Raw genomic sequence first — 18,198 nt, 5'->3', positions numbered from 1 at the left:
GCCTGAGTGGCAGCTCCTCTGTGGTCAAAGCACTCACAGGGCCCTGCACTGGCATTTTCTTGTGACTCATGGCTCTGAAGGCCCACGTGGAGAACAAGAAGGGTTTGACCTAAGGGTCCTTGTGAGGAAATGATCTCTGACTGTTCCCTGGGGAGGAAGCAGAGCCAGGGTCTGTTTGTCTGTTTCCTTCTCTGTTTCTGCAGAATGCACTTTTGACCCGCGGTGAAGCTGCTGGTGTGGCCTAGGCAGTCACCCCAGCTTGCATCTGATGAAGGTGCAGGGAGGGCAGCCAGGGAGAGGAGGTGACTCTTTACTGCGTGCCTCCTAACTCCCTGAGTGAACAAGCAGCTTCCTTATCTTATCTTTTTTTATTTCTTTCTGTACTCCCTAAAGGTGTGGGTCAACCTTCATGTGACTCCAGTACACTAGAGCCTAAGGCAGGAGGATGATTTGAGCCCACAATTTCAAACTTAAGACTAGGCAGTGCAGGACGGAATCTCAAATAATGGAAACGGTAGGTAAGTCAGGAAAAGAAACACATTGTAGCAAGTAGCAGGTGCGGCCTGAACAATGGGAGCTTCAGGCTCAGAGGCTTTGCTTTTATGCTGGCAACTTTGTAGCCGGTTAATATTGAATGGGTTGTGGAACCCAGCCAGGACTTTGCCAGTTCTGGGCAAGTGGTCTACATCTGAGCTACACTTTGCCAGCTTCGTTTTAAACTTGTGTAAATGTGTATTTGTTTCTATTTGTATACTGTTGAGTGCATCCAGGAACTCAGGTCCATGAAGTTTTAACTTTGGACACAGATATCTCACTGTAGGTGAGAAGGGAAAGGAAAACTCCCCAGTGAGTCCAGCTTGTGTGGGAGCTTCAAACTTAAAGCTGTGATCCAGTATTCACCACCAGCAGGTGGCGCTATTGGGATATTCACAGAGAATGCACGGGTCTAAAGCATTGAGGCACAATTCCTGTAGTTGGTGGGTCCTCTTAACCCTTTCCTCCTCCTGGTCCCCTGGTCCTTCTTTTGAGCTGCCTTTTGCAGACCTAGAAAGTGGGACAATTATAATGCTCTTTGATCAATAACTTCCCACCATCCCCTTCTCCACACACATGGCTCCTTTTTGAGACCCCGGCTAGACCTCCTTCGTGTTGAAGGTAGGTGTAAGACATTGAACTATGGACTTCCTTGTGTGCCATCTTGCACCTAGATCTCCCTCTTCTCAATAACATGTCTTGACACACCGTGAGTCCTGCCCTGCCCTTCTGAGCTCAAGGCGAAGGCACGGAGGTTCTAAGACTCTTTGGCCCTGGATCTGTGACCCTCTAGCCCAGCTCTGTAATGCATGGAGCTCATGGGCACAACAGCCCTGCCGTGTCCAACACAGAAGTCCCAGCTCTCCTCCCACTGTCAGCTCTCACTGTGTGCCTGTCATCTGCTCACCAGAGCACTCTTGATACAGATGCTCTTATACGGCTGGGCACTCAGCTGTCACATATTCTCTGCACCCTGACAAGTTAGGATTATGTATTAGGAGGGGATTCTGAGACAGCACTTCCCCACACACCCAGGCTGGCCTGCAACTCAGAAATTGTGATACCAATACTGGGTCTTTAAAAAAAAGTGTGGGTTCTAGGAATTGAACTCAAGTCCTCGGGAACATATATCATATAATAATGTCTATAATAATAAACCAATGGCCAATATTATAGTAAATGAGAAAAAACTCAAAACTGTTTCTGCTAAAATTGGGAACAAGACAAGGGTGTCCACTTTCTCCACTCATTCAATATTCTATCTGAGGTCTTAGTCACGTCACTAAGACAAGAGAAGGAAATAGTGGGAATACAAATAAGAAAGGAAAAATCCAAGTATCCTTATTTGCAGAGGATGTGGTTCAATACATGAGATCCAAAGACTCCTCCAGAAAACTAATAAACATTTTCAGCAAAGCTGCAGGATGCAAAATTAACATCAAAACTGGCAGGTTCTGATGATGTAGAGAGTGCAGCTGGAACTAAGTGCTGAATGGTGGAGAGAGAATCACCATGGGAGCGGAGGTCCAGGGCAGTTCCGGGACTTGCCTAAATGGAACTGAACATTTTAATATGTAAAGACAGAATTTCTACAAAACCGATCCCACGAGCTGTTGTGTTAAACGTTTCATCCCTAGCTTAGTTCCATTGGAATATGGCTGGGACTGGTGTAGCACCTTATCGTTGGTCTTATTGTTGTGCAGGTAGTGATGCTTGGGCATGGCAATGTTTGACAGAGGGAATGGGAACCAGCCCATCTTCTTTCCACTCTCATTCTCCCTGTGTTTTGTTACATGCCGGGTCTTATGTAACCTAGGCTTAACTCAGGCTTACCATACAACCCAACACTATCTTGAACTTCTTCTTAAGGCTTTGGTCATTTTGTCCATGTATATAGCATATTTTGGTCATTTTTATGCCTTCTCTTACCCGCTTTCTGCTCCAGCCAGCCCTCTCCTTTCCTATTCACGAACCTCCTACTTTTAGACACAGCCTGACTTGTCAACCACAGGGCACGGAACCTCCCCCCTTCCCTCTGAAGAGGAAGGAAGAAAAGCCCCCAACTCTGACATATGAGCCTGAACTTTCTTCAGATCCTCTGTCATTCAACTGTCTGTCTGTGGCATTAATGACTCTTCTAACAGATTGAGGACCATCTACCTCAGTGAATCCCTTGCGACCCAAGCCCCCAAAATGTACACAGGGTCCACAGGAACACCATGGAAAGGGTTTAATAAGATATGACACTAAACTAAAAAGAAAACAAGATCTCAAAAACATCTCCTGTGTGAAACCGATTCCACAGCCCCAACATATTCCACACATGATCGTGGAGAGAACGAACACTTTTGAAGGACTGTATATGCAATATTTCCCTTTAGAGGTCTGTGCTATGGTCCTGCCTCTTCTAGTCCTTGAAGTCTTATGTCAATTGCTCACCTCTATCATACTACTTATATTACTTACCTAATATCCTTATAATATAATCTTATATTACTTACTCATTCATACCAAAGAAGTCCCCACATAGATTTGCCTAGGCATCCCTAAAAACTTAACAACCCAACAAGGATTATATTCATAGATTTCCTACCATACAGCAACTCAATCAAGTAAGTCATTGACAACTCAGCCCTGACTCACTCTATCACTGACACAAGAAGGTATTGAGACTTGCTCAGAAGTTGCAGCAGATGTACTAATCAGGGGCTTCCAAGCAGAGGGAGTTCATGGCAAGCTGGGTTGTGAATATCTGACCTTGCAACTTGAGGAATGGTGTAAGGTGTGACATAACTGCATCTCTCAAGTGCCTTTCTTTATCACTTCCCATAAAGTCCATCAGGTCAAGCTGGTCTGTGCTGTTATAAAACAAACAGTTCTTTTGAGAAAGCACACAGTATTCCTCATGAGAAAGCACACAGTATGCCTCATGAGAAAGCACACAGTATGCCTCATGAGAAAGCATGCAGTACGCCTCACTGTGTTACTTTCCCTAAAAATAGTAATAGAATATGAGTAGAAAAACATGCATGTAGCAAGCTGTAAGTAGAAAACAGTGTCATTAAAGGTCAAGTACAAGAGTTTTTTAAGGGGCTGGCGAGATGGCTCAGCAGGTAAGAGCACTGACTGCTCTTCCAAAGGTCTGGAGTTCAAATCCCAGCAACCACATGGTGGCTCACAACCACCCATAATGAAATCTGACGACTTCCTCTGGTGTGTCTGAAGACAGCAACAGTGTACTTACATATAATAATAAATAAATATTTTTTTTTTTAAAAAAAGAGTTTTTTAAGTACTGCATTGACCCTTTGGCCGACTCATAATGCAATGGCATTACTGGGAAGTGAAGAAACCACCAAGGGGGTGCCTTATCAAAGGCAGGGTTCCAAGGGATGTGCTTTGAATCTTTTTGTTTTGGTTTGGTTTGGTTTGGTTTTGGTTTTTCGAGACAGGGTTTCTCCCTGTAGCCCTGGCTGTCCTGGAACTCACTCTGTAGACCAGGCTGGCCTCAAACTCAGAAATCCACCTGCTTCTGCCTCCCAAGCGCTGGGATTAAGGGCTTGCGCCACCACTACCCGGCTGAAGGGTGGATCTTAATCATGCACCTTCCTGTCTCTCTCTGTCTCCTTCCCAGACTCCTTCTGCTGATGCTCTGCCTCTGCTTCACTGCTGGTCTACAGTGATGAGGACAGTGAGGGTCTGAAGATCTGCAACTACAGAGCACAGTAAACGTCTCCCGCTTTGGGTTACTCTCTCTCTCTGATATTGTGTCACAGTGATGGAATGACCAACACAGCACCATCCTTCATGAACACATTTTCCTTGGGCCGTGATCAAATACGGCTAAGTAGAAGGGTAAAGGTAATCCGTGTTTTCGAGGATCCAGGCCATCCAGGCCTTCTGTGAAGCAGAATCTTCCTGTTACAGCATTATGACCAGCACTGCTCAAGACCTAGTACTCAGGAGGCAGAGGCTGGAGAACTGCTAAGATGGAGGCTAGCCTGGCCTACAGAGCGAGTTTCAGGACAGCCAGGACCACACAGAGAAACCCTGTTTCAAAAATAAATAAGTAAACAAATAAATAAATAACAAATAAGAAAAAAAATTGTTGGGCTGAGAATCGCCTCGGTGGTAGAGCACTTGCCTAGTGTGCTTGAAGCCCTAGGTTTAATATCTAGTACCTCAAAAATTTAAATATACAATTAAGTGGGTTAATATAATTACATGGATATAGTCAAGATAAGGCCATATCTTTGTTGTTAATTTTTTTAAGCCACTAAATATGAACTGTGTATGGATGCTTTTGTGAACCATGAAAGTAACCTACCATCTACATGCATGCTAATGAGAGACGTAACATGAGAAAACATGTTTAAGATTCTCTCTTTGGTGTGTAGATTTCATGTCCATCTCTGGCCTCTCTTGCTATATAAAGAACATCAAATTGCCAGCTCTGAAACCACAAAAGGAGGCAAGGTAAACTGGTTCATTTCCCAAGTAAGACAAAACAAATCCACACAAATCCCATTTTTCTAGGCCTTGTATTTTTCCTGGCCTTCACTAACATCTTCTTTATCTAACTCTTCAGTTTTTGCCTGGTTCTGCACCCAAGGGTGGTACAGAATGCCGGAGGGTCAACATTCTATACCGGCAGTTTGCAAGCTGAAGTAAGCCAGTTATAACTGCCATGCCAGCGGCAGCCAGGAGTTGTAACTGGGCAGGTGGCTCATGCCTGTGATCCTAGCACATATGAGGCAGATTCAGGAGAATCACCCACGTGTTTGATGCCTGCTTGAGCTACCTGGTGAGTTCCAAACCACACTGGGCTGCAGAGTGAGATTCTGTGCCAAGAGGGTGGGGGGAGGGGGAGAAGCATCTTTGATGCTTTTCAAGCACGAAATGTCCAAATGGTGGGATGTTCACATGGCCTAAGGAATGAAGGCATCAGACAGAGTACGGGCAGAATTCAACCCAGAAGGAGGAAGGCTCGCATGAGGCTACTTCTGCCTTTTTTACTGTTTGTGTCTGATGGATGGAGTTCATTTTCAAAGCATCTGGATATAGAGACAAGCCCTGCTTCTGGGAGTTGACAGATGGCTCAGAGGTTAAGACGACTGGCTGCTCTTCGAGAGGTCCTGAGTTCAATTCCCAGCAACCACATGGTGGCTCACAACCATCAATAAGAGGATCTGATGCCCTCTTCTGGAATGTAGGTGTATCCTCATACATTAAAAAAAAATATGCAAAACAAAGGCTTTCCAACAAACATTTCCCACAATAAAGGAAAAGAAATAGACGCATGACAACCTTTCTAGGCCAGCACACGGAAGGTAGCTAATATGAAGAAAGCAGAAGATAAGAACATTGGACCACACTGTTCCCTGAGAGGTGCACCCGACCACACCTTCACCCTATTCCTGACCCACATTAAAGATATAAAAGTATCTCTTTCATCTCATTGTTTGGTTACTGAAAAATGCCAGCAGTTCATCAATCAGACTAATTCACTCTAGAGGTCTTCCTTGATATATACTAACATCATCTGTTAGAATGGGGGAAATCTTATGCAAATGACAAATACCTTTATTAATGAACACTAAAAGAAACATTGCAAAGCTCCTCTGGCCTGAGAGCCTGGGGAAGAGGGACAGCCATGTCTGTCTGGCAGGCTTGCACCATTGCATCTGGCTTATGCATTTTTTTTTTTTAACAAGACAAATATACACTGAAGGTCTTTCCAATGAGTGTAAGAATTTTCTTCCCCAACTAATTTGTTCTTGGTGACAGGAAAGACCTGTCTTCAGACAAAATGGAACTTAGAACCACCAGCCCATACCGATGCTGCTATGAGTTTTGCACTTGGAGACTGGAGCCAGTTAATTGATGTGTGTTCTATAGCTGAAGATAAGTATGGGGTGTGAAATGTGCCTGCAATAACTGTGCACAGATCAAAAGCCTTGGTACCTTTTGGTGCTTTCTCCTGTGTTGGGACCAGTAAAATGACATCTCCCCCTCTCCTGAGGGGTGATGTCTATCTACCTCTTTGTCTCTTTCAGTCCCAAGGGGCTCACAGCAAAGAGGTCAATGCTGTGACCAGTTCATCTTTAGAATGCACTGCACAAACACCACCACTCCTCAGACTCTCCCACTCCTCAGCAGAGTTTAAGACAGGCTTGTGCAATGCTGTGGCGCAAGGAACTCACAGCCCAGCTTGGTGGGTTTCCTTCTGCTGCATCTCATGCCTGCAGCCTTTCAGAACTGGACCTGAGATTTCCTTCCTCCTTGCTCTCCCTCAAGCACCCCTGCAGTATGATAGACACCTACCAAATTCACAACTGCACCCCATCTCAGTGCCTGTTTGCTCCTGCCTCTGGTTGCCTCGTGGAGAAGATTTGGTCCCAATAACAAAGTGATCAGCCTGTCATCTCCACTCTCACAGTTGACTAGTCCATCCCTGTCATCTTGGGGACCATGAGACAGACACCCTTTATCTCAAAGACACCTGCACATCCAAGACTATGTGTTGAGTTTGGGACCACAAGTCATGGTAGGCATTGGGGAGAGAGATGTAAGTCAGAAAATCTCCCTTCTTTTGAGGAATCATATTTTAGACTCCTAGAGGAGTGAGGACTATAAAGAGAGATAAAGCAGAACCAATATGGGCTAGGGAGAAGGGTCAGAGGGAGAGAGGCACTTGCTGCCAGGGCTGATAACCTGAGTTCAGTCCCCAGAACTTAGCCATAGAGTAATAAAAAAAACCATCCCACAAGTTGTCCTCTAACAATCACCATTCCGTGACATGCTTCCCACTCCAACTTTCACACATCTCCACCTCGTGAACACTCATACACACACACACACACACACACACACACACACACACACACACACACACGATAAAAAAACAAAAACAGGACTGGCAGAGAGTGGCTACTTAGATAGATAGTCGGTGATGTTTTCTTTGAAACGGTGATGCCAGCTTGGCTGTGAATGACAAGCTAGATAGCGATCCCCCTTGAAATATTAAATCGCTATTATTCCAATGGCAGAGCCATTGGCAGGAAACTCCTGCTTCAGAATGGGACCCTTGGAGGCTCTCAGAGACCGAACCACCTACAAAAGAGGATACGCGGGCCGCACATATATGTAGCAGATGCGCAGCTCGGTCTTCATGTGGATCCCTCCACAACTGGAGTGGGGGCTATCTCTAAAGCCCCCTGTGGGATCCCGTTCTGACCTGTCTGTGGATCCCGTTCCCATAACTGGGCTGCCTTCTCTGGCCTCAATGGGAGAGGATAAGCCTAGCACTGCAGAGACTTGATGTGCTGTGGTGGAGGGAGGGGAGGGGGAAATGCAGAGGGGGAAGGGGGAAGGATTGTGCGGGGTGGGGGACCGGGAAGAGGGGAGAGTGCAACGATTGGAATGTGAAATGAATAAAAAAATAAATTAGTGGGGAAAAAAAGCATACTGGTTCGTGCTGCGGTTCCCTCTCACTGGGTTCCCCTTCCTTCCTGGTTTGTTTTTTCTTTACCAAAAAGGACCGCCGCAGCGCTCGCTCTCATTGGTGGAAGATTCCAGCCCCACCCACCCGTTCTCCCCTCCAGGTCCTAAATCCTTGGAGCGTAATTGAAGGAGTGGCGAGAGTGGGCGTGTCATCGGAGGTGACGTTTCCGGAAGCTCCGACTGTCATCCTTCACGAAAGGTGGGAAGGGTCCCGGGAACGCTGCGGGACTGGGGATCCTGGCGCGGTGGGACCCCGCGGGGAGAGGCCGTGGGTGTGGGGTCCGTGTCCCTGGCCCCGGCCGGCCGCGCGCGAGCTCGGGGATGGCCCTGTCTTCAGAGCTGGCTTCTGACCAGCCAGGCCCGGTCTCAACAAGCCTTGCATTTTCAAAAATCCTGACTGAGTGCCTTCTAGACGGGCACTGCTAGCAGTTACTGCTGGATTCCTCTCCTGATGCTGCAGGGTTGCCGAGCCCCATGTTGTCCCGAGCCGCTCGGTGGCTTCTGGAGGATGGTCCCTTCTTTATCCACAGGTGCCTCTCTCGAGAGGTGCCGAGATGCCCAGCGTCCCATTCCAATGAGCTTTTCTGGGCTGTGCCCAGTTCGGCGGTTAGGGACGTGGGCAGGTTTATACTCTCAAGAGGATGTGTTTTACACTCGCAATGCCCCCACATCCCTAGCAGCCCCAAGCTTTTGCTAGAAAAGGGAGTTTAGTGGGGAAACTTCATGGACGAAATGCCATCCCAAAGTTAAGGCAAGCTAAAGCAGAATTGGCCTAGAGAAATCAATCTCTGAGGACAGGTGAGTAGAACTCAGAAAAACAACAGCCAAATGAACAACTCTATCATCTGCGGTTCCCCGGGGCAGATGGGAATCCTGACTGAAGGATAATAAATAAGATGGGAAAAACAAGACTGCTCAAAACCAAGATGAGTGTATTCTAGAACAGGCTGGCTAGTGTGTGCTGTTATCCAGTGCACACCAACAACCGCATTCCACTCAGGATTATGTGCAATGATGGTGTGACATGGAGCCCAGAAGCAACATCTAGGAAGAATGTAAATTTCTGCAGTTTGGGTACCAATAAGTAGGAATTCCTAGAGTGTCCCACCCCAACTGAGGTACTGTCAAGCCCTCAGTTTAAGCCCTGCTTGGTTTGTGGAGACAAGTATACATTGATGCTTCCAAGCGGGAACTACCTGGCCCTGAAAGTGGTGAATGGGATGGGCTAAAGGGAAGGGTGGTTCAGTGAGCAGAGTTAGGAGTATTTGCCCTAGAAAGGAGCCCCGCACTAACCTTGTGTTCAAAACTGAGGAAGTGTGCCCTGGTAAATATCATTTAATCTCTGGTGGAATGAAATGGTCAACGTGAATTAACCAGGCAGTTTTCACTAGGGTTCATTGAACCCACTCTGCCAGGTATTGGGTAAACGGAAGTGGGTATCTGCACAGAGAAACAAGAAGACACTTTCTAACCACCAAAGTGCTCTGGGTGGGCCTCCTACTGATGGAGAGTAACTTGGTGAGCAGTAGGACCGATCCACAGTGCCCTGTTAATGGCTGTATTCCTTATAGCATCAAATTCTAGAACAAGGTTGATTTTTTTTTTAACCTGTCAGTCCTCAAAACGAAGATTTGGGTGTTCTTGAGGCCAGGAGGAATAATTTGTTGATCAGAACCACTGTATGTAGTGTTTTATTTTCTCTAATGTTTTGTTTGTCCATTTTGTGTCCTGTTTTTGTTTTGAGACAGGGTCTTTCTATGTAGCTTTGGCTGTCCTGAAACTTGCTAGGTAATCCAGACTGGCCTTGAACTCAGAGATCCAAACTGCCTCTGTTCCTCAAGTGATAGGATTAAAGGTATGCTCCATCATGCCTGCCTCTTTCTCTAATTTCCTGGGAGGTTTGTGATAACACTTATCCTGTGCTGACCGCTGGGAAGCAATGGCCTTGGCTTTGATGTTACCTGTTTTTCTCTCTTCTGTCCCAGAGCCAATGTCTGACCCTGGGGATGTAAGCCTCCCACCCCAAGACCGGGTGAGGATTCTGTCCCAACTTGGGAGTGCAGTTGAGTTAAATGAAGACATTCCACCCCGTCGCTACTTCCGTTCCGGTGTTGAGATCATCCGCATGGCATCCATTTACTCTGAAGAAGGCAACATTGAACATGCCTTTATCCTCTACAACAAGTACATCACGTAAGACACCTAGAGTCTCTTTTTTGGTCCTGTGACTGACCTCCCCTGACAAAACCTGCAGTTTTCACAGTTGCTGACAGTAGGGTGCCTGGCAATGTCAACCTTTGATCGGGTTCCAGACAGCTTCCACATGTGAGTTGTCCTTGCCCTTTAAAGGCACAGGGACAGAAGGTGGTGGTGTTTGACTTAGGAGTTTCCTGAGTAGAAGGCTTGGTTCTCAGGCTGTGACCACGTCTCAGCAGTTAGACAAAAGAGTTAGCCTGTAGGTGGGATGTGTCTGCATTGGAGAGTGTTTTGACTGCCCTTGCTCTACTCAAGCTGGCAGTTACAGGACTGCTGCTGGGGTATGGTAGAGCCCAGATTCCTGTGCTCACGATGCGCCTTTGGAGTAGCATAGGAAAGAGGTTTCCTTCTCAGCCACCACTGTAGTCACAGCCTCCAGGTGACTCTGGATCACTTGCTGTCTGTGTGACTCGTCACAGTGAGACCTTTCCTGGGCTGTTAGCTCATCATACTAGGGTGGGCAGCATAAATACAAGATCTCAAGGCCTACACCAGGGAATGAGTCCCAAAGCCCCAGCCACAGGAGCAGGGTGTGTGAGGGAGGAGGTGATGTGGTAAAGGTCTTGCTTGTCACTTCTAGTTGTAAGTTTATACAACAAGACCTGAACAGTTTGCCCGTGACTCAAAGGAACTTGGGGGATTGGGGGAGGGGGAGTCCCTGGCATCATTTCGTTGATCTTCACAGGGTGGTGTGTGCTAAGTGAGTGCATCACCCTCCCATTCTGTTCTGCAGAGGAGCAAACTCGGGCTTAAGGATGAGCTTGGGTTTTGGTTTGCAGTGGCACTGCCAAGGTTTTACAGCTCCTGTTTCAATTTTCCATCCAAGGCATGAGTTTTCTTATTTTCCATTTAGACTTACAGAAGGCCTCTCTAGAGACCATAATAAACCTCCCTCCCTATTCCTATCCCTACAAGAGACGCTCACCAGCCCCACATGTGTCCTCCCAGACAGACATCAGTCATAGCACACCGAGTTCCTTATCAGTTCTGACACAGTCTGGAGTGCTTCTTGGTGCCGTGCTGATCCGAGTGTTGAAGGAGGTTATCAGCAGCCCTGGTGTGTGCCCACTAGGTGCCAGTAGCACCCTCTCCTGGCTTTGGCAAACTTCAGTGTCTAGATTTGTCCAGGTTGCTTTTATTTGTTTCTTTGTGTACAAGAAGAGATGGCTGGCTAGATTTGGACCGCTAATCCACTTTGCCAAACCCTGTTGTAGGCAGGTTTGTCGGTGTGTGTGTGTTTGTTTGGGGGTAGGGGATGTTATTTCTTTTAGGGTTTTGGTTTTTGAGCGTTTTGTTTTAGGGTTTTTAGGTTTTGGGAGGGTGGGTTGTTTTTTGGTTTTGGTTTTGGGGGTTTGTTTGTTTTGGTTTGGTTTGGTTTCGAGGCAGGATTTCTCTACATAGCTATGGCTGTCCTAAAACTCACTATATAGAACAAGCTGGCCTTACATACAGATGCTCCTGCCCCTGACTACTAGGATTAAAGATGTTCACCACCACACCCAGCTTAGACAGCTCTTTGTAGAGATACAAAGTAAAATAATGAGGAAGTCTTTGAATGGAGATAAGGAGCATGAAAGTGCTGTGTTTTAGGGTGACAAATTCTAGAGCATGTTTTTTCTATAAAGAGAAGATCTTGTAAAAAAAAAAAAAAGTGTAGACTGATGGTCCAATAGAGGGCGGTAACTGCAACAAGCTCCTAAGAATGCTGTAAGAGTCCATGGAGGGCTATAGATGCAGCTCAGCGATACAGAATCCATCCAGCATGTGGACAACCCTGGGTCTGGTCCCCAACACCACCAACAACAATAGCCACAATAATAAGACTAACAGATGCTTAAGAAATTGATTCTTATCTTTTTTAGTCATAACATGGCATTACCCTAAATGACAAATGTGTTAGTGGTGAGACTGACATGGGGCGAGGCATCTGTCCATGTACTTGTTGAGCTAGGCCTGGAGCAAGGTTGCCTGGGGCAGGGTTATGGATGGGGACACGCATTTTGTTTGCTTGATTTGTTGGCTTTAGGATTTGATGTGGGACTGTTGACTAAGCCCTGAAGCGGGAGATGCAGCTCCCTTCTCATTGTCCTGGCACCTGCATTCCAGACCCTGATTCTGAGCCTGTGAAATGACAGGCGGGTAGCTGCTAAGAAGTGCTTGCCCAGGGAGGCTCAGACTGGTTTTCACGTGGTGTGTTCCTGCCAGTTTACACCAAGTAGCTCACTTTACCTCGGTTACTATAGCTGGGGTGTGGGGGGAGGGGTGTGGAGGTAGGCATGTACGTCACCACTTTCCTGCCTCCCCCACTCTTAAGAATCTTGTTCTGGACCTTTCATGGATGCTTTAGTTCAGGATTTAAAAGGCATGTCTGTCCTTCTCCCAGCACAGTTCAGGCATCTTAGTGATGTCAGGCATATCTCCCCCTTGGTAGTAGTCTTCCTGCTGAAGGAATGCATTGCCTTTTGCAGACCCCAGTATAGAAGAAAGATCAGTACATACTTTCATGATGAGCACAGACAAGGCAGCCTGTGGATGCTTTCACAGCTTTTTATGGGCATCGGGAGGCTGCAGAGAAGGGACTCAGAATATTCAAGCGGCCCTGGTCTGCTGTACTGTGTGAGCCTCCTCCAACACAAACCCTCCTTCCAAAAGTTAACCGTCACCCATATTGAAGGCATTTACTTGGATTGGGGTTTATAGACCAAAGAAGGGCTCTCCCGTGTTAGGCTTACTTCCATGACTAACTTCAGAAACCAGAAAACATGAGATAAGAATCCTTAGAGCATCTTTTATTGACTCTCCATGTGGCTTTCTGAGTGAATTGTTTCTATATAAAAATACTTGCTCATGATCATTTTCCCTCGGACATTAGAAGGGAGGAATTCAAGTTAAAAAAATATATTTTTTCTTAATAGCAGACTGGTGAGAGATGTCTTGTGGGTAAAGCACTTGGCCATGCAAGTGTGGTGTTCAGTCCCTGGAACCCACATGAAGGAAGGACAGAACTGACTCCACAAGTTGTCATCTGACCTCCACATGTGTACTGTGGCACATGCAAGGCCGTACTCGAGTGCATACACACACACACACACACACACACACACCACATACACATACCACACACACACACACACACACACACTACACAGGAATAATAGTAATAATGTCCCAACAGGCACATGTAACAACACCTATGGACTTGTTCCAACAAGATAGCATTTATATAAATGCAAGCATCTGTGCACCTTTAGCCTTAATGCATGAATACACAGTCTGTATTCTGTCCTGAGCTTGTTCTCTTAGTGATATTCCACATGGGAACAAATGGAGCTTTCTCATCCTGAACGTCTCCTGGAACTCTTCATAGCCAGCTCTCTTCCAGTTCCTACTCAAATGCCATCTTGGATGCTTCCCTTAGCTACTCCATCTCCAGTCCTCTTCCCTTTCCTGGTATTGATGACTTTCCTTGTACTGATTCCTTTTTTTTTTTTTAAATTGTATGTATTTATTTTATGTGTGGGGGGTGTTTTATCTGCATGTATGTTTGTGTACCATATGTATACCTGGTGCCAGAGGAAGCCAGAGAGGGTGTCATATCCCATGGGACTAGAATTAGAAATTGTTGTGACCTTCCCTATGAGTATGGGGAATCTATCCCAGGTCCTCTGGAAGATCTGCCAGTACTTTTAACCTTTGAGCCATCTCTCCATCCCCAACATAACTGTTTTTTTTTTTTTTTTTAAACATAAAAAAATGTCTGTTCTCCATTGTAATGGGTGCTCTCTAATGAAGGGAAAGCTCTAACGGACCATTTACAATGTATCCCCAGCCTTCAGAGCCCAGCTTGGCATCTTATAGAGATGCTCAGTAAATTGTTTTTGAATAAATGAGTGATTACATTGTTTCCCATTTGCATGTGTAGCGGTTCATTCAGTTATCCTGTCTTGATGGACATGATGTTTCCCTGCTCTTGTAATCATATTGAATCTTCTTGTATGTACATTTTGGTGTATTCATATATGTAGTTATGTTGGTCTTGAGGCCAACTTGAGTTATATTGAGTTCCTTGAGGCCAAGCTGTAGATTTTGTGCATGAGTACATTGTAGGTTTTGAATAATTGTCCTCCATCTTTTCCTTCCAATAAGAAAAAAAAGTTAGATATATTTACAATCTTGATAACACATGAGAACACACATTTTCCTACACCTGAGCTTATACTAGGCACCAACCTACCTCCGGGCTTTTGCTAATCTGATGGTAAAACCGCCATCTTGCATTTACTCAGAATTTCCTTCAGAGATAAAGCTGAGTGCCATATATTCACTGTGTATCCTTTCCTGTTTGTTTCCTAGTTTTCTCGTTGCTCTGTCAGTTGGTTTTCCTGTTTGCTGTTGTGTCTTTGTTTTGATGTATTTGCTTTCTCTAGTCTGCAACCAGATATAACCCCAAACAAAAGCATCCATCTGCACCACTGCTGTGCTTTGCTGCGCCTGGGCAGTTTCCAGCCCTGGTGCTAGGTCTCCAAGATGATTCTCATCCTCATCTTTTCTTCCTGTGTCTGCTACTGATGACAATCATATGCACCCATGGCAGATGTTGGCTATGGATACAGTCCTTTATTTATTTATTATTATCATCATCATCACTGTTATTTGGTAGTAGTCATCATCATTGTCGTAGTAGCATGAGGAGGTATGTGGATATGTGGGGATAGTAGTGTGGGGAGGTATGTGGATGGCTTGTTGTGTGCATGTTCAGAGGTGAAAGGACAACTTTCAGGCATCACTTCCTGCTTCTGGATGATCAGGCTAGGCTCAGCAGGCTTGCACAGTGTGGGGTTTTATCCACAGAGCTCTTGTGTTGTTTGCCAGCCTCTGTTGTTAAGTAAGTTCATGATGTTTGTATTGAGCTTCCTTCATAGTTACTTAGGCATCTGCTTGTGCAGCACAGTCTGCATATGCCTGGAAGTGGGGCACAGTGTTTTTCTCGGAAGGACTGTGAGGCCCAGGAGAAACTTCTAGAGGTCAAGGTCACATGAGCAAGAATGGATGTGGTTTTCTCTTATCTTAGCCTACTGTCCCTGCCTGCGGATGTCCTGGATTCTGATTAGCGTTTCTTTTACTGTGATAAGCCACTGACCAAAAGCAGCTTGAGAGAAAAGGATTTATTTAGCTTATAGGAAGCCAAGACAGGAATTTGAAGAGAAAAATCAACAGAGGAATGCTGCTTCCAGGCTTGCTCCCTGGCCCATGCTTAGCTACCTCTGTGATATAGCCCAGGCCCACCTGCCTAAGGATCGCACCACTCACTTGGCCCTCCTTCGTCAATTAGCAATCCACACACTGTGCCATAGACAGGCCTGCAGGCCAGTCTGATGGAGGCAGTTCCTCAGTTGAGGTTTCCTTTTCCCAAGTATGTCAAATAGATAACTAAGATTAGCCATCACAGAATGATGGGTGTTTTATGACAGAGGCCCTTTCTGTCATATCACAAGGAAAAAGCCTTTCTCTTCAGAGTTACAATTTGGGCATAGGACAGGCTTTTATTTAAATGAGGTTTGAGGGGAATCTTTTCTTCTGTTTTGAGATATTCTCACTATGTAGTTCAGTTTAAAACCTGCAGTGTCTCCTCGGGATTGGAATTATAAGAATCAGTGAATGCTATATCCTTCTTGGGCAATATTTTTTAAATTTACATTGACTTTTGTTGGGATGCACCTGCCAATGTGGCATTCCTGGAGGATGGTAAACTGCTTGGATCATGAGTTCCCTTCTTCCACCATGTGAGTACTGAGGGTTAAACTCTGGTACCCAGCCTTGACCGCAAGCAAGGACCTTTACCCATCAGGCCATCTCATTCACCCTTCATCTCTCCTTTGTGATATAGGAATCTGGTATTTGCTATTACTCTTGGTTTTGGGAGAAGAGAGCAGGACTTCTATACAGAAATGAAGCTGATAGGAAACAAGCCATGTTTGCTATGCCTGGTCTAGCTCCACAGCACCCCTAGAATCTCTTCTTTCAGTGGCTGCACTATCTCAGGAACATGTGACAGTTTCTGTGTACCCTAACCATTCTGGCGTGTTTCCTTAGGCTGTTCATTGAGAAACTTCCGAAACACCGAGACTACAAATCAGCTATCATTCCTGAGAAGAAAGATGCGGTCAAGGTGGGTCCTTATTTTCACTGTGTCTATGTCTAAGCTCCAGAGCAGCTCAGAGCAACTGACATGCGACTGAAGAGCATTCATCTGCCTATCAGAGCTGGAAAGATCTGGGCTGCCTGTGCAGCATGGGACAGAGTGGCAGGATGGCAGGGTGGAGGGGTTCAAGTCCTGTGTGAGACACTACTGTAACTCTTGCCTTCGTTCTCTCTCCCTTAGCTGACGTTGGAGTGTTCTGATTTTCAGGTTTGGTTTTGTATTTCAGAAATTAAAGAGCGTTGCTTTCCCTAAAGCGGAAGAACTGAAGACAGAACTCTTGAAAAGATACACCAAAGAATATGAGCAGTATAAAGAGCGAAAGGTCAGTGTGCACAACATATCTGCTGCTTAGCCGGTCCCCGAGTCAGCGCCATACCAGGGAAAATGGAGTCTGTAAACTTAATGGGCTACTTTGTTTTGGGGTTACAAAGGCCAGTGACTCAAAAGAGTCACCAACCAATAGGGGTGTGAAAGATTCTAATAGATTTGGCCTATGTGTCCAAGAGGGCGACTTGAGGACAGGCACCCGTGATCTTTCACTGCAAGAAACCGCAGTGAAGATTCTCTCCAGAGCATAAAGCAGTTTGGATCTCAGGAGTGGGAAGTTTAGATCATATGCTTATCCCAAAGCTTTTTACAGTCATTGATTTTTTTTCCAGTGGTGTGCAGTGGGTTTTGTTTAGAATAATTAGTTTCTTGTGGAGAAACACTCATGGCCCTACAGTGTTCGCTTATAGGAGAGAGATACACACTGAAGGGGTGCCTACGTGCCAACGCGTAGCTGTCTGCTGTGTGTACTGCACACTGGTGCTGACCATGAGCAGAGGGATTAGTAACTCTGAGCCATACGTTCCTAAGGCACTAAGTGGAAGGGGTTTGTTAACTGATACTTTTTAGTTTAAATATCACTGTATTTAAATAACCACTAGAAAAGTTTTGGAGAGAGAAGGCCTAAGCTTGGATTTTATTTTATAGCCTTGTTTTGGATACCAGGTGTGTTTATATAGACATGTCTGAGACCCAGTGATATCAAATACACCACATCACAGGTTGTGTGATGTGGGACAGACAGCTAAGGTGCATCATGATTAAAGAATAAAGGGCAGTAGAGTGCCAGTGCCCGAGTTGCTGCCATGTTACCATGCTAACATGCCCCGACAAAAGCAACTTAGGGGAGAAAGCATGGATTTTAACTCACAGTTCAAGGTAGAGCCCACAACAGCAGGAGCTTAAAGCAGTTAGCCACATTTCATTCACAGACAAGAAACGGAGAGGGGCTGGTAAAATGGCTTATTTGGTAAAAGATGCTTGCCTCCAAGTCTAATGGCCTGAGTTCAATCCCTTGACCTACAGGTTAGAAGCAGAGAGCTTGTCGTCTGGCCTTCATACATGAGCCTTGGCGCATGTCCCCACCCCATTAAACATAAGTAAATGTATCTTTGAGATTAGAAAGCAAGGGATCGGTATAAACACTTGCACTGTGGTGTCCCGCTCCCTCTTGCTGTTTCATACCCGCTGAGATCCCCTGCACGGGGAATGGTCCCATCTATAACTGAGACGGGCCTTCCCAGATGAAGTAACTTAATTAAGACTATCCCTTACAGACATCCTGTCACCGTGTTTTCAGGGTGATCCTAAAGTCTGCCAAGTTGGCCATGAACACTAGCTTTCACACTGATGCACCTTGAAGACAGGAACTTTTG

At 45.8% G+C, this 18,198-nt stretch overlaps 1 protein-coding gene across 6 annotated transcripts in view; it reads left to right on the top strand.

Annotated features, from left to right (window-relative positions):
• The first annotated feature begins 5,194 nt into the window (after positions 1–5,194).
• Positions 5,195–18,198, top strand: part of Stambp (STAM binding protein) — a 28,563-nt gene continuing 15,559 nt past the window's right edge. The window contains exons 1-6 of one of the 6 annotated variants that reach the window (XM_031382319.1): positions 5,195–5,338; positions 6,322–6,419; positions 8,073–8,236; positions 10,023–10,230; positions 16,387–16,462; positions 16,722–16,817. In XM_031382319.1, the coding sequence (XP_031238179.1) occupies positions 10,028–10,230; positions 16,387–16,462; positions 16,722–16,817 (375 nt within the window). In that variant the 5' untranslated portion in view covers positions 5,195–5,338; positions 6,322–6,419; positions 8,073–8,236; positions 10,023–10,027. Of the gene's footprint in view, positions 5,339–6,321; positions 6,420–8,072; positions 8,237–8,654; positions 8,836–10,022; positions 10,231–16,386; positions 16,463–16,721; positions 16,818–18,198 lie in introns of those variants that run through there. The other 5 variants (XM_031382315.1, XM_031382314.1, XM_031382317.1 and 2 more) reach the window with 5 other exon arrangements.

Source organism: Mastomys coucha, unplaced genomic scaffold, assembly GCF_008632895.1.
Source record: "Mastomys coucha isolate ucsf_1 unplaced genomic scaffold, UCSF_Mcou_1 pScaffold20, whole genome shotgun sequence".
Taxonomy (NCBI): domain Eukaryota; kingdom Metazoa; phylum Chordata; class Mammalia; order Rodentia; family Muridae; genus Mastomys; species Mastomys coucha.
This window is presented reverse-complemented; position numbering and strand designations above follow the sequence as displayed.